This window comes from Echinops telfairi, unplaced genomic scaffold (assembly GCF_000313985.2).
Source record: "Echinops telfairi isolate 266 unplaced genomic scaffold, ASM31398v2 ScPeMD7_3533;HRSCAF=4204_0, whole genome shotgun sequence".
Lineage (NCBI taxonomy): Eukaryota > Metazoa > Chordata > Mammalia > Afrosoricida > Tenrecidae > Echinops > Echinops telfairi.
The window spans coordinates 5,784,521-5,801,152 of NW_022107431.1; the positions used below are offsets into that span (position 1 = coordinate 5,784,521).

General features: G+C 45.0%; 1 protein-coding gene across 1 annotated transcript in view; it reads right to left on the minus strand.

Annotated features, from left to right (window-relative positions):
- PACRG (parkin coregulated) overlaps nt 1-16,419 on the minus strand; it is a 590,873-nt gene extending 574,454 nt beyond the window's left edge. The window contains exon 1 of the mRNA XM_004701916.2: nt 16,041-16,419. Within this exon, the coding sequence (XP_004701973.1) occupies nt 16,041-16,196 (156 nt within the window). The 5' untranslated portion in view covers nt 16,197-16,419. The remainder of the gene's footprint in view (nt 1-16,040) is intronic.
- Nucleotides 16,420-16,632: the final 213 nt, after the last annotated feature.

Sequence of the window (16,632 nt, forward strand, 5' to 3'; positions counted from 1 at the left end):
CCATTTCATACCTTTGAAATGAGCTGTTTTAGGTTTAAGATCATCAGATGATGACTAAGATTTTAGAAACAAGGATTCTTATCAGCTGCCTGTCACAATATAAATCACCAGGCACTGGAGAGAAAATTGACCAAAAGTCTATTAAAGTTGAAAGTACGACTTATGACTTAGCAATTCTACCTGTGGTTAACTCAGGCGTCTGTGCACACAGACCCACACACAGGGCTGTGGTGATCTGGCAACGGAGATAACTAGCAGTCTCTCCAGAAGAGAACAAACAAACCAACAGATTAATAAGATGCGAGATGATTCAGCAGGTAAACAGCCTGCCTACATACCCTGGAGTAGAACAGGATATGTGGTCCTGAACTGCCCACTAGAAATGACGAGGGCAATAGGAATAATAAGGAGACAATAACGCTTAAGAAGCAATCTTGTAAACCCCAACACAAATAATAGTTTTAATAAAAGTCAACTCGTAAACTTAAATATGGACATGTATGTCATCAGGAGAGACTGCTTCCTGAGAAAAGGACATCATGCTTGGTAAAGTAGAGGGTCCATGGAAAAAAAGACCATCAACGAGATGGATTGACGGAGTGGCCTAAGCAATAGACTGAAACATACCAATGATTCTGAGGCTGGCTTAAGACTTGGGAAAGTTTCTTTCTGTTGTACACAGGGTCCTTATGAGTCTAAAGCAACCTGATGGCATGTAATAGTAGCAATGAAAAGTTACATACCTTGTGTCTAACTTTTAAGAAATACTAGAATCAATATGCCTCAGCTCACGCCTCAGCACAGGCACCTCCTGAACCAGGAAGCAGAACCTGGACTGAGCAGGTAACCACGTTCTTCCTCTGCACCACTCTCATTGTTACCTGTGTCACAGCTACATCCAGAGGGGCTAGTGTCTTTCATCCAGCTGTGACTGCTCTGTGCTGACACAATGGGGAACAGCACATGGACACCTCTGGCAGGCTCCCCTACTGTGGACTAAGTGAACCTGAGTTAGCATGAAAAGCCAAGGTGGGAGGTACTCCTATGAATTCCTTCCTCACAGATGCATTTCTCTCTCATGCCCAGCTGCACAAAAACGCAATGGAAAGACATGTGGGGTCCCGGCTACCCCGGGGGTAGGGATGTGGATGGGGTGTGAGGCTGAAGCTCCTGTTGACAGGTTTAATGTGTGTTCTACCAGATCAAAGGGTGACTTAAAAGAATTTAAAGTTACTATAATACAGCATGACTAGTTATTCCACAGAGATGACGAACACCTGGTCTATTGCAATAGTTTCTGTACATACAGTTTCTGTACATACAGGCAGCCCCTAGCTTGTAAATCACACCTGATCCTAAGGGTGTCTTTACTTTGAATTTTTAAGTAAGTTGGGACAGGTGCATGTGGTTCTTGGTTCTTTTTGAACTTTATTTTAGAACCTGGGTACCCAAATTTCTTTGACCCTCTGCCCCTCCTTTCTGAAAAATAATTACTCAGAGCCCAGCCCCTGGCCCAGAAATTAAATTTTTGTATCATAGCCTATCACCCAGGATAAAGTGAAGGTACCTGATTTTGTAGCCCCTCTGGATGGCTCTAGTGCCTCGAGGGGTTGATATTGCCCACTTTGGAAAATAGGGCTTTACAACAATAGGAGGAGTTCTAATGGCATAGTGAGTTAACCCTTCCACAGCTAACCTTAAGGTTAGGAGTTCAAACCCACCCGTTGCTTCATGAGAGAAGAGGCTTTCTGTGTGTGTAAACATTTACAGCTTTTGGAACCCCTTCTTAGGAGCAGTTCTACTTTAAACCCATTAGTGTCAGTTATGATGAGTCAGAATTGACTTGATGGCAGTGAGTTTGTTTTTTGGTTTTCATGCAAGAAAAAAAAGAGCCCTGGTGGCGTAGTGCTTATGTGCTGGGAAGCAACCTGCATGGTCGGCAGTTGAAAACCACCAGCAGTACCTCAGAACAAAGATGAGACTTTTGACTCCCATAAACAGTTACCAGTCTCAGAAACCCACAGGCATTGTTATGAGTCAGCATTGACTCAATGGTGGTGAGCAAGTGGTGCAACGGGTTAAACATTGTGCTGCTAACCAGAAGGTTGGTGGTTCGAACCCGAGAGCTGGTGGAAGGGAGCCATATGAGGCTGTCTGCCCCCTGAAAGATTTAATGTTAAAAATCCTCAGGAGCAGTTCTATTCTGTACCGCAGGGTCTCTAAGAGTCTCATGGCAGTTGGTTTGGTGCAAAGGCTGGAAGTCTTTTCAGTGATTTCAAAGCTGCTTGTATTGTAAGTGAAGGTGATTTTGGTGGATAGTTGCCAGGAGGGGTTTCCCCTCTTGGGAGAAAGACGCCTCCCTCCAGGAGAGAATCAGGGTCTCAGAAACCCACAGGAGCAGTTCTGCTCTCTCCTGCAGGGTCACCATGAGTCAGAATCCACTCGACAGCATTCAGAGTGAGAGAGGGGTTCCCCCCATCCTTTCAAAGCGAGGGCAAACTTGTATCCCATGAAAGGAAAGAAGCAGGTGTCCCTGTGGTGGCTGTTTCTAACCCAGGGATTTACTATGTGGACACATGACTAACATGAAGCATGTGGTTCCATGGGAGCAATGTCACCTTAAAAATTGGGTGAGTGAGGTTACTGGATATAAAATAGATATAAAAAGGGATCATAGGAAGCTGACTACTTACAAAACTGAAACGGTTGGTGCATTGTTACCAGATACCATGATGAGAAGGTGCCGTGATGAGAAGGCAATTGCTGCCCTAGTGATTTAAGAGTCATTGTATTGCAGAGGGACGTATGGCGTATTATTAAAAAGTTGTTGGGATGATTAAACTGCTAAAGTAACAAAACCTAAAAGAATCATTAGGAGTAGGAATTAATAGTAGAAATTAACTTTCCTAGTTTTTGAAATATATTATGTTGTAATAATGAAAATACTGTGACATCGGTTAAAAGTCCCTCTCAAATATCTGAATATCACGCCGTCTGTGACAAAATAGGAATCATAGCAAGAATTATTGGGACTGGAACATTATTTAATATATGACTAAGAAAAAAATGAATAGCTATTTGAAAAACAGCTTCTTGAGGTCTTCTCAGAATCCTAAGAGCTGTTGCGAGGTTAGCAGTTTGAAACTACCAGCAAGCAGCTTCATGGGAGAAAGATGAGGCTTTCTACTCCCCTAAAGAATTATCCTCTTGGAATCTCACAGGAGCAGTTCTACCCTGTCCTATAGGGTTGCTATGAGTCAGAATTGAGCTTCGTTTGGCTTGGTTCCCATAATACTAAGTTCCCAAGCGTTCTCAGCTACACACTAAGTAAATTAACCAGAGAACAGTTGAAATGAGAATTTTTTCAGGGTGGGATTCAGGAATCAGTATATTTTTAAGGTCCCCTAAAGCCACTGCCTTTGAGCCAATTCCAGGTCATAGTGACCTGGTAGGACAGAACAGACCACACTGCCCCACAAGGTTCCAGGGCAGTGAATCTGAACGAAAGAAGCCAAGGACCATCCTTTCTCCCTCAAAGCAGCTGGGGCTTGGACCTGCAGAACCCTCGGTCAGCAGCCAAACACGACTGCGCTTTCTGACCCACAGCCGGCAAGTTGATTTGAACTCAGAGCGGCCTTCCAGGACTGAGGGAACGTGACCCTTGAGATTTCCGAGGCTGCCAATCTTTACAGGAGCAGACGGTCTCGGCTGTCTTTGCTGGCGAGTTCCAACTGCCGACTCTGGGGTTACCAGCCCAGTCGTGACCCACTATGCCACCATGACTGAGATGATGCCAGGTCCTAACCTGAGCGCTATAGCCTTGGATGTTTTCTGCCCATCTCTAGAGTAGGGTTTGGAGGTGCCAAGGTACTGCTCCACACTGGGCAGGGTGGGCGGGCAGATGGCAGGCAGGAGGGGCCTGGGGTAGTCAAACTACCAAGCCCTCAGGAAGAAACCCAACAGACCCACTGAACATGGCCCGCGACAGTACAGATCCGCCCCAACCCCCAGGCCCTCTGACCCAGTACTTCCACAGAAATCACATCTCGGAGAAACATTTAAAAACACAAAACATCCCTCGCTACAAAAATATCCATGATAACATTATGCATAATACCTAAAGCCGAAAAGAAGGATAAACGATTATGTAAACTAAGGGCATATTGAGTGGGCAGAATATTATGATGTCTTTTAAAAGCTTATGAAGAGCTTATTAATAATGTGTAAAACATCTGCAGGTTAGAAGGAAATGAATTATATATACTATATATAAGCACCATATATATAATATATGCACTATCATAGGTAATAGAAGCCCTGATGGCAGAGTGGGGTCAGCTGCTAACTTCAAACTCATTGGCTGCTCTGAGGGAGAAAAATGAGGCTGTCTGCAACTTCAAAAATTCACAGCTCTGGTAACCAAAAGGAACAGCTATATTCTGTCCTGTAGGGTTGTACGAGTCAGATTTTACTACATGCCAGTGAGTTATCATAAGTATCCACACCACAAAATACACAAATAATGCATATCTATGAGTACATATGTATGTTACTCAAAGGTATATGTGTGTGTGTGTGAATCAAAACAACTAAAATTCACTGCCATCTAGTTGATTCCTCCTTTGTTTTTTTTAAAACTTTTAAATCATTATGGAGGTAGACAGCCTCATCTTTTTCCAGTGGAACAACTGGTGGGTTTGAACCACTGACCTGTGGTTAGAAAGCAATCTCAATTCATAACCAAATATACTACCAGGGATAGATACATATATAAATATACATACACACACATATATATACACAAACACACACGTGTGTGTATAACCCTAGTGGCATAATGAGTTATTAATATATATCTGTGTGTGCATATAGTCTATCAAATATGCAAAATTAAAAATTTTAAATGTTTCCTTAAAGCTTTTAAGTATTTCAGTTTACTTGGATCTACAATCATGGCAGCAGCTGTTAGGAAATCAAAGGACGTTCCCATATTACATTCAGCAATTCTGCTGTGCGAAACCTTTTTAAAAGGATGAAATCAAAGGTGTTCACTTGGAGGATGAAGGTATGCCTAACCCAAGCTATGGCACTGTCTACCTTCACCTATGCTGTGCGAGTTGGCGCTGAATGAAGGAGACTGAAGAAGAATCGATGCATTAGAAGGAAACGGACTGCCAGAAGAACATGCCTGTCTTGGAAGAAGTACAGCCAGAGTGCTCCTTAGAAACAGGGATGGTGAGACTTTCTTCTCAGATACTTTCGATACCAGTCCCTGGAAAAGCACATCATGTTGGTAAAGTAAAGCAGCAGTGAAAAAGAGGAAGACCCTGGACAAGATGGGTTGACACGGTGGCTTCAAGAGCGGCCGCAAACATGACCACAGTTCAGAGGAAGTCATAGGACCAGACGGTTTTGTTCGGTTGTACATAGGGTTGCTGTGAGTTGAAGCCAACCCGATGGCACCTAAGGACAATACGTAATAAATAGAACTTAAGATATAACATTTCCTGGCACAGAGAGTAGAAAGTGGCAATTATCTTATTAAGAGAAAAATGGAAAACAGAATGTCTTGGTAGCTGGATCTTTCTAGTCTCTGAGCCTTGTCCACTTCTACCATGTCTTTCCTGGGTCCTCCTGGTCTCTCTGATTTCATCCAGCATGATTCCCTCTCAGAAGTTTCTCGAACCTGACCTCCTCCCCTCCACCCAGCTTTGTGCACTCACTCACTTCAGTGCTGGCTTCTCACACTTCCTCTTGCAACAGCTGACAAAAGAAATGGTGATCTTGTATCTATTGTGAAGTAAACAAAGAGCTCTTGCACGCACTCAGACAGCACGCACCCTAAGCCCGGCTGTGGTACTGTGAACTCTGTTCTAGGATCAAGTTGGACCCCAATACATGCGGCAGGTCAATTCCATCTCAGGAGAAATTGTTTTCCCTGGGAAATGCTTTAATTAAAAGTACTTGACCCTTACTGGTATCTTTCAAGAAGAAAACTAGAATTTCTTGTAGGAGACAAAAACGTAGATACAGCATACTGCACATATTTAAAATGCTTCATGATCAATTTGTCTGAAAATTCTTTGTAGAGAAGCCTTCGGTTCCCCTCTGGGATTGATGAGCTGCCTCTGTGTGCAGTGGGGAGTATATTACGTTCCTCTTCCAGCAGTAGATGCCAAGAAGCTCAGGATTAAATTTGACCATCCATCAATAAATATACTGACCCTTATAAAAGGCAGAATTGATTCCCCTGTTCCTTAGCCCAGGCTTTCTACTTTAATTACGTTTTATTACATTATTTCACTTTTGTTTGTTCTGCTTTGCTTCTGATGACTTGAATTCATCTTCAGAGCCTTGTATCTTAATGCCCATCTATTTCATTATGAGCCAAATGGAATCGATTGAGGAGCATCAAATTAATGAATTAATTTTTAAACATCTTCTTCCCCCTCTCACACATATAAAAACAAGGGATGGAATTTACCATCAAGAGAACGTCCCTCTTTTAAGTGAATGGGACGCGAAAAGATGTGTGTAATCCAGACAAGTTGACAAATGGTTCATATTCTACAAAAGAATATGAATGAAGTGATCTACCAAATCAATAAGCCCATCAAGGCAAAAGGAGAACAAAGCCTTGAAAAAGCACTTCACAAGACAGAACACCCAAATGTCCAGGAGATATATTTTTTAAGTGTTTAACTTCACTGTTGTTGTTAGGTGCCATCAAGTTGGTTCTGACTCATAGTAACCCTTAGTCCAAGGAGAAAACACAGTCTGGTCCTGTGCCATCTGTCAGTCCATCGGGTCAAGGGCCTTCCTCTTTCCGCTGCCCTGCTACTTTACCAAGCATGATGTCCTTCTCCAGGGACTGGGCTCTCCTGGTGATATGTCCAAAATCAGTGAGATGAAGTGTCATCATCCTTCTCTCTAAGGAGCATCCTGGTTGTACTTCTTCCAATACGTATTGGTTTGTTCTTTTGGCAGTCCATGTACTTGCCATTTTCTTCACCAGCACCATAATTTACATGCAAAGATTTTTTTAAGTTTTTCTATCCAATGTCCAACTTTCACATACGTATCAGGGACTGAAAATACCATGGCTTAGGTCAGTCTCCCCTTAGTCCTCAAAGTGATGTTCTTGACCTTCAACACTTTGAAGTGATATTGTGCAGGAGATTTACCCAATGCAATGCATCTTTGATCTCTTGCTTGCTCATTCTGTGAGCATTGATGGTGGATCCAACCCAGGCAAAAATCCTTGACAACTTCAATCTTTTCTCCATTTATCATAATGTTACCTATTGGTCCATTGGTGGGCTTTTAAAATTTTCTTAACATGGAGTTGTAATCAATACTGACGGCTGCAAGCCTTAACTTCACGATAAAAATGAATGCTAAGTCTGTAATGAGATAACATTACATACTCACTCCCACTGCTCCCACCCACTGCCATCCAGTCCATTCCAGCTTCTATTTACAGGAAGGGCAGAGAAGAATGGTTGAGACCACAGATCTTAATAGAAGCAAACTTCCTCTTCTTTCTAATAGGGAGTAGCTGATAGATTGAAACCACTAACCTTCGGATTAGCAGCCCAATGTTGAACTCACTGCACCCTGAGCACCCCTAACACCCACTCCAAAAACCAAACTCACTGCCTCTGAGTCAATTCTGACTAGTAGGGCCTCCGGATGTTGTTTCCAAGGCTGAAATCTTCATGGGAGCAGATAGCTTCGTCTTTCTACTGTGGAGTGGCTGGTGGGTTTAGGCGACCCTGAAGTTAGTGGTCTGACTGCTTACCCGACAGCATCACCAGGGCAGGCATCCATGAAATCACCTACATTGCATTAAAAAGCCAATTGCTAGCAAGACTATGGCGCGCAGGACCCCATCACACATCCCGGGTGAGGAGCGTGAATTGGAAACATCAGTTTGGAAAGATGTTCTTCTGTCTTCCTAGGGGATCACATGTGCACTCTTCCATCAGGCACCTGTTGCCGTAGAGTGGATTAGATTCATATGATACTGAGTAGAAGGAGAAGTGGGGGACAGGGAGGGAAGGTGGGAGGGGGAAAGGAGGAGGAAGAAGGGAAGAAAGAGTACAAGAGGAGGGAGAGAAAGAAAAGGAAGTCACCAACACTGGGGGCTTTGTGGGCCCCCCATCACTGTTCTGATGCGATGCGCTGTGCAAGTGTGCACCCTCTGATTTTGTGTGTCTGTGCTCTCCTCCACAAGTAAAAGGGGAAATCATCTAAAGTTTTCCAAGTAAATAAATGTTGCATTCAGAAAGAGAGGTGTTCCACCCGGAAAGACCTCTAGCTTCCTTACCCATCAGATTGAAACACTGGTCCAAGTAGATATAAAAGGAGGCAAAGTAAAATCGAAATGGATGTCAATTTTTCTGTGTGGGGCACATGAACTAGTCTAAAAGAAGAAAAGAATATCTGCCCCATAGGGTTTCCACATCTGTTGGGCTCAAACCAACCATCCTTCAGTCAGCAGCCGAATGCTTAACCACTGCACCACCAGGGCTCCTGAGGAGGTACGCTAGGACCCAGGCATGCATACGTGTGCCCGCCAAAGACTGGAGTAGAATGTCTTTCCCCAGCAGTATGACTTGTCACAGTCCTTCACTAACAGAAGACAAACAGGCATCCATTACAGAGGTAGGGTAAAGGAGTCGTGGTGGGTATATCTCCACACTTCAAACACACAGATCACAGGAGTATGAAGGATGTGGGTGCGCCTTACACCCTAATGGTGGTCAGAGAACACAATCCCATGCTGTGTGATTCCATTCATACTCCTCTAGGGTCAACAAGCAAAACTAAACTATGTTGGGGGCAGTCAGGAGGAGGTTAGCCCAGGCTGTGTTTGGGGTGTAATCCTAAAGAGGTCCAGGTGACTTCCTGGTATTGCCAGTGTCCCCTGAACTGAGTGCTGGCCACTCTGCATTTGATCCAATGTCCATCAAGCAACACACTGGAACATGTGCCTGTTCTGTACACATAATCTGCATTAACCAGTTTGAGGTTTCTTTGTTTGTTTGTTTTTAAGTGACTGATAGAAGGCTGGTCTAAGCCAGGAAAATCTAGACATCTAGGTTTGATTCCTTGTTTTGCCATCGACTAAGTAACCTTGAAAAACTGCAACAACAAATTAAACTGTCTGAAATGTAAATGACTAATGGAAAATAAACTCTATGGATGACTGGGTGTAAAAAAGGAACATTGCTTGGTTCTGCACCATCATGACAATTATTATTAGGTTTGAGCCAATTGTTATGACAACTCTTGCTAGCCCATCTCGTTGAGCGTCTTCCTCTTCATTGATAACCCTCTACTTTATCAAACATGATGTCCTTATCCAGGGGAGATGGTCCTTCCTGTTAACATATCCAAAATAGGTGAGATGAGGTCTTGCCATCCTCGCTTCCAAGCTTTTAACTAACATTGTCATTGTCCTTCTAAGACAACTGAGCCAATAAGCAACATCACAATGAGTGGAGAATAGATTCACATTCTCAAAAATTCCATTTTACTTGGTTCCACAATCAAGCTCATGGAAATAGCAGTTCAGAAATAAAAAGACCCATTACACTGGCCAAATCAGTGGCAAAATACCTCTTTAAAGTGTTAAAGAACAAAGATGTCTCTTTGAAGACTAATGTGCACCTGACCCAAGCCATGGTGCTTTCAGTCTTCTCATATGTATGTGAAATCTGGACAGCGCATGAGGAAGACCAAAGAAGAATTGATTCCTTTGAATTATGGTGCCAGCAAAGAATATTAATTGTACTGTGGACTGTGAGAAGAATGAACAAATTAATATTTTTTAAAAACCAAACAACACTAAACTCACTGCTCTCAAGTCAATTCCATTCATAGTGACCCTACAGATAGAGTGGAACTACTGTATGGAAAAACATAAAGCAGAGAAGGAAGATACTAGTGCTAGACTAGGGATGGAGGAGCTAATTAAGAGTGTGGTAGTAAGAACTAGAGATAAAAAGGATCACACTACACAGAACCAAAGTAAATAAAAACAATAATAACACATTTTTTTAAAAAGTGTGGTAGTTACACAATTTCATGTCAATTAATAAATAAGAATTAAGGGGTGGAGTCTAGCCAGTCGATCAGGTCATAACCTGATGCCTCTTTTTGGGTGTGGCCTTCTGATGCCTCTCTTCCTCCCTGGTGACCAGTGTGCTGCTGCTTGAGCTAGTTCTTTGCCTCAAGCATGTGCTGCACTACCTGTGGGCCAAGCCAACCGGTGGGTTGTAGCTAGAGCTTGAGGCTCCAGGATGGTATGTCCTGTCACGGTGGGTGCATCGCTTGATCAGCTAGCGATCCCATGGAGGCCTGCTTCCCTAAGCTCCCATGTTGCTGACCCACCCTGCTCTCTGCTGCATGCAGGCAGACTCTGCTCCTCTTGCCTGAGGGAAGACTCCACTGTCTGCTTCCTTGACCTTGGACCAGCAGCCCAAGAGAATCGAAGGACATCCAGTACATTAACTGTTCCATGAAAGTGAGTTTAACGAGCCCTCTGTACTGCTGTGTGGACTAATTAGCTGTTATATGCCTTCTCGTTGTATAACCTATATATATCTCCAATAATTGTTTGTGTCCTGGTTTTGTTTCTCTAGAGAATCCTGCCTAACACAGAGGTTGACATTTTAAATAGAGAAGTTAGGGAAAATTCACTGTCATTGTGTTAATTCTGACTCATAAGGACCATATAAGACAAGGTAGATGTGCCCTGCACATTTTATAGAGTGTAACTTTCTATGGGAGTACACAGCCTCAACTTTCTCCAGTGGATAGGCTTGTGGTTTCAAACTGTTGACTTGCAGCTAGCAGACCGATGCATAGTGATTATGCTACCAGGGCTACACAGGAGATATGCAAGGCCTCACTGACTGGTTAAATTTTTGGACAAAGAAACTGAAGGAGGGTAAAGAGCAAGGAATTATGATTTGGGGGTGTGTGTGTGTGATGTGTTTCAGACAGAGGGAACCGAGAGACCTGAGGCCTGGAGTGAGCCATGCTGATGTCTTCAAGGATCAAACAAATGAACCAAGGAGACCTACTCTGCATGGCACAGGAGGAGTGAGGGAGAAAGGGCTAAGTAACAGTTGAGAAAGACAAAGGTCACCAGATCATGGTGGGCCCATGGTGAGATGACGTGCCCCTGGGTGAGGAATGGCAAGGACTCTACTCTGAAAAATCGTGATAAGCAGAGAAAAGATGGGAGTTGTCCAGGATTTCATCTTGCTTGGATGCACAGTCAGTGCTCATGGCGGCAGCAGTCAAGAGATCAAAGGATGCATTGCATTGGGTAAATCTACTGCACAGACCTCTTTAAAGTGTTGAAGAGAAAGGATGGCACTTGGAGAACTAATAGACCCTTCACCAAAGCTATGCTATTTTCAATAGTCTCATATGCATGGGAAAGCTGAACAATGAATTAAGGAAAACAATGAATAAGGAAGAATTGATGTATCTGGATTATCGTGTTGGCAAAGAATATTGAAAACGTTGTGACGGGCACAAGAACCACAGAATGTGTCTTGCGAGTATAGCAAGAATGCTCCTTAAAAGCAAGGACAGAGAAACTTTGTATCAAATACTTTGGACATGTTATTAGAGGAGACCAGTCCCTGGAAATGGACGCCATGCTTGGTAAAGTGGAGGGTCAGCGACAAAGAGGAAGACCATCAAGGAGATGGATTAACAGTGGCTGCAACCACAGGCTGAAAGCTAGGACGGTGGTGAGAATGGGCAGGACGGGGAAGTGTTTCATTCTGTGAACCCGAACCAACTCAAGAGCACCTAAGCACACGTAGCTGTGAAGGGATCCCCTAGGCTCCTTAATTTAGGGGAAGGTGGGTGGGGAAAAAGAAAAGAAAAAGCTAACTAGAGATACATAAAATGACAATATCAAGAAAGAGGGAGAAGATAGACACAGGGAAGACTAGGGCTGTCCTCTTTTCATTCATTAAGTATTTATTGAGTGCACTTTTAGGAGATTAGGATGGAAGGATGGTCTGGACCTGAACTTGGCCCTCACTGGGAAATAAAGCACACGCAAGACAATTCTGATACACAGTAGAACACAAATGAGTCAAGGAGACCTACTCCATCTTGGCAGGAGGAGACCCTTTCTTTCTGATGGAACTTGTGAGGGGGAGAGCCTGAGGTCAGCCTTTCATATGCTTTTCCAAAAGGGGGAAATAGGGCCCTATTACTTCCTCTCAGCCAGTGAAATGTGTGTGGTGACAGAGGGCAACATCTCAACTACTAAGCCCCTAAAAAAGAGTCCTCTCCTCCCTCTGTACTCTTTCTTGGGACGAGAGCCAACTTGACCCCCTGGTGTCTTCCCTTCATGGGGAAGACTGGCCAGGCCAGCCCGTAGCAGGAGAACCCGACTTCTGTCTTATTTAAGCTATTGCTTACTCAGTCTCTCTCAAAGCAGACACATCGATATCCTGACAATTTATCCTTGGTGACCATGACTGCTGCGTCTCAGGTGAAGGTATGATTGGCAAGTATAAAGCACGCTCTCTCTCTAAAGTAAATTTAGGAAGGATTTCTCTCATTTCCCTACACGTGGAGAAAACCAGGTACAGGCAAGAGCGCTTGAAGCTGTAGCATAAAGCTTTAGCTAAAGAGAGCTTGTCTACCGCCATCGCCTGGGGTCCGCACGCTAACGTGCCTTATAACGAGGTAAGTGAGCATAGACAGCCTCTACTGCCTGCCCAGATCAGCGCACCACAAGCAGGCTCCCAGGGTTGTAGGCATGGGCCAGGTCCTATGTAGCCAAAGCCTTCCCGGGACAAGGCACTATGAAAGCTTCAGTTTTTTACCACGGCCACTCTTTCAGGGGAATTTTATACCAAGAGCAACCAGCAAGTTCTCTCCCCATTGTTTGTATTTTGTTTTTGTCTGTGTTCTCAGAAACTGCAGCAGTGATATCACGGAAGTAAGGAAACAACTCATTATCGGAGAATACATGTTCGACCTTGACCTCAAAATACCTGATGGTTACATTGATCATTATTTGGTAAATAATCTGGCAATCTCAAACAGAGCTTCTGGCTGTTCAGATAAGGATTTCTGTTCACATGACCCATCTGACCAAGTCTGCTTGAAATCAACGTTGCGTGTCTGTCGGTACGGAAATTGCAAACTCACTGCCATCAGGTCAATTCCAACTCATCATGAGTGACCTCATAGGACAGGGTGGAATGGCCCCTGTGGGTTTCTGAGACTGTAATTCTTTATGGGAGTGGATATCCACATCTTTCTCCCACAGGGGGACTTGTGGATTCCAATTGCCAACTTTGAGGTCAAAGTAGCCCAGGTGCCATCAGGGTTCCTATCAGTCCATCAATCTCAGAAGAGTAACTCCTGAAGGTCCAGTTGTATAGGTTTTTTGTCGGGGGATACAGTTTGGGAGTACAAAGTTATCTATGTAGCAAAGGAATTGAGTCCAAGTCCTACCAGTAGGAAAAAAGCTAGGTTATTGTGCTCTGGGAAGAGAGGAGCAGCCACAGAAGGACAGAGGGGTTGTTTAACTTTAAAAATGGGCCTAGAGAGCTCCACTGTGACAACTTAAACAGTGGGATGCTGGCTTCCCAGCATCCCTGAAGTGAGAGTGCATACACAGCCCTGTCATTGTTGTTTGAGGACTTGCTTGGGGGTCGGGGTGGTGGTCAGCTCTCTTGGGGATGGGGCTTTTGTTTACTGTTGATCCCCAATCCTCAACACTGCTTCACATGTAGTACGCATGCCTCCCCCACCCCTCACCTCTCTCCAAAGTTCTCTATGGAGAGAATGATATTTACATCAAAGAATTATGATGCCCATTAAGTGTAAAAAGTTAAAAAAGAATCATCCCATTTGGGGTCCCAGTGGAGAGAGAAATATTACACTAAGATGTTGTTTTCAAAATGACGCAAAGAGGAGGAGAGAATTATCTCCCATGAGCTGTTCACAAAGAAAGCTATTTCATAATCGATGCTTTGGTCAACATACTGGTCGGCTGCCACAGCTGTTGACGATTAGTTTCTGGCAGAAAGGTTGACAGTTTGAACCCTGAAATCACTGCCCTGAAGGTCACAGTGAAAAAAAGACTCTCAGTGACACATGTTGGGGGACCCTGCCCTGGAATCCACTCAACAGCATCAGGTTTGGGTTTTTGAGTTTGGCTTTGTTTCTTTTTGAATCCTGAAACACGTGATTATCCTGGCAAAGACTTTGAGTTTATGGCTATGTTCAAGAACACACGTGATAGAAGAATATATGAATATAGGTTTAGAAAATAAATAGTTTGGGACCTCCCCTTACACACCCACCCCCTACATGTTTGAAATGTTAGAATGCAGCACTGGACAATAATCATCAAATGGTCATCATCATCAACAGTGTACGGAAGGAAAGCTAAACGATGCCCTTCAATGGCCCACGGTATTCTGCATGGCTGCCCGGGAAATGTGTTTCCCTGCAATTCAGTGGAGAGGCTGCAGTAACAACAGGCAGGGACATGAGCTTATTTCCCAGGGTTCTAACCATTGCAAATGGATGGACACACACGCACCAAGAACCAGAACAGCATTGAAGGCCACTGCCTTTGGGGATCGAAGGTCATCTGTCTCATGCGCTTCTTTGAGGGATGTGCTTTAGGAACAAGGCATTGCGTTTACTGCATTTAAGTAAAACTAATAATGTGACACGGGGAAGCGGCACTATTCATTTAACATAATGAGTTACAATACAATAAGTCAGATCCTCCCAGGGTGTAAATTACACAGATTTGAAAGCTCCATTTATTATTTAAGGCCTCCTTCCCAGACAGGTGTTTACACAGTAGTAAAATCTGGTCTCGCATACCAAAATTCAAGCTCTTTCACAAAGAGGAAGCTTTCCTTTTTTATAAAGACAAAACAAATTATGCACACAGCCAAACCACGTGTGTGTGTGCTTCAAATTTCTCTTCCCTAATAGTATTAAGAATATTTTATTTTTACGACCACAGATAGAAGCGGAACAGGACTGGCTGTAGAAAGCAAGGATTCTTGAACTGGAGATGGGGTTATTTAAAGCATCGCTTAAGGATGCTGTGAGGAAACTCACTCCAGCTGCCTACCAGGGTGCTCACGTGCTGTTATTATTTTGAAAGAAAGGGGGAAAGAAATTATACATTTGCCTAAATAGATGAGCTTTCTCATCTCAGAAGACTGGACCAGTTTAGGGTGCTGGTGGTCCATGAGCACATGGTAGGCTTGCAGGAGAGTGTGTGGTTTCCAAGCCTCCCTCTCCAATAGCCCCTTGCTGGGCAGAGCAGTTAGTAAGGGGAGCTTTGTTCTGCTTGTAAAGAGCTGGGTGTAATCTGGATGGTCTAGAAATGAGGGTGCACGGGGAAGTACTCCTAAATAGGATGGGTGTCACTTGCTGAGGAACCTCTGTCACCCAGCTGGCCTGGCCTGCATACACTCTGGGAAGGGTCATGTTGTGGGCAGGGTCTCTCCTCTGGTAGGGTCACCCTCTGAGCAGGGTGGGTCTCTCCTCTGGTAGGGTCACACTCTGAGCAGGGAGGGTCTCTCCTTGGCAAAGCTTCCCTCTGGCAGGATCATGCTGTAGGCAGGGGCATGAGTGGGCAGGTTGGGTCTAGCCTCTGGCAAGGTCACACTGTGGTCAGGGCCACATAGTGGGCAGGGTGCGTTTCCCCCAAGTAAAGTCACACCATAGGCTTGATGGATCGCCTCCCCACCCCCACCCTCACAGGGTAAAACTGTGGGCAGGGTTACTCCGTGGGCTTAGTGGGTCGCTTCCCTGGCAGGGTCACGCTGTGGCTTTGGTGGGTCTCCCCTGGGCAGGGTCACACTGTTGGCAGGGCAGTGTCACCCAGTGGGCTTGGCAAGTTTTCCCTGGGGCGGGCTGGGTCTCCAGGGCAGGCGGGGCCTGTGTAACCAGGCCTGCTGCTGGCACAGGGGCAGGAGGGGGCGGGGGCGTATATTCCACAGGAGATCACTTACGACCGAGTTTTTCATCATGGCTTTGACAGTGAATCCCTCGGACACCAGTGAGTGCGGCGGGTGCACCTGGAGCGGCTGCTGCGCCAGCAGCTTGGTCCTCTTCGGCATCTTGTCTGGGCATTTGCTTAAGCTTAGGGTCTCTTTCTCTGCCACCATCTTCCTAGGAATGTCTTGTTCTCATACAAAAACCACTGTGTATTAAGGATCAGTGGGGCAGGTCAGGGCAGAAGGCCCAAAGGCGCACTACTGATGGAAGCCAACCGCTCCTGGGCCCAGGCCAATCCAGATGTTTGTCAGCGCCTAGGTGAAGGGACTTTGGGGAGGGGAGGGGCGGGAGGAAGGCAGGACCTGAGCCGACCTGTGACAAGCTTCCAAAGGTAAGCCTGCGGTTGCCAGGCAACGCATCAACATTGAGGCCGAACGGCCTCGTCACGTCGTGACGTGCTCTTCCTGGGCCTTCAAGCCGGAAAGGGCCGCGGCTGTGCGTCAGGACTACGACTCCCGGCAAGCCGCGGGGCCGCGTGGCCTCGGCGCTTGCGCCTTCGTGCCAGGCTCCCGGCCAGAAGCGCAGTGGGCGGAGAATAGTGGGCGG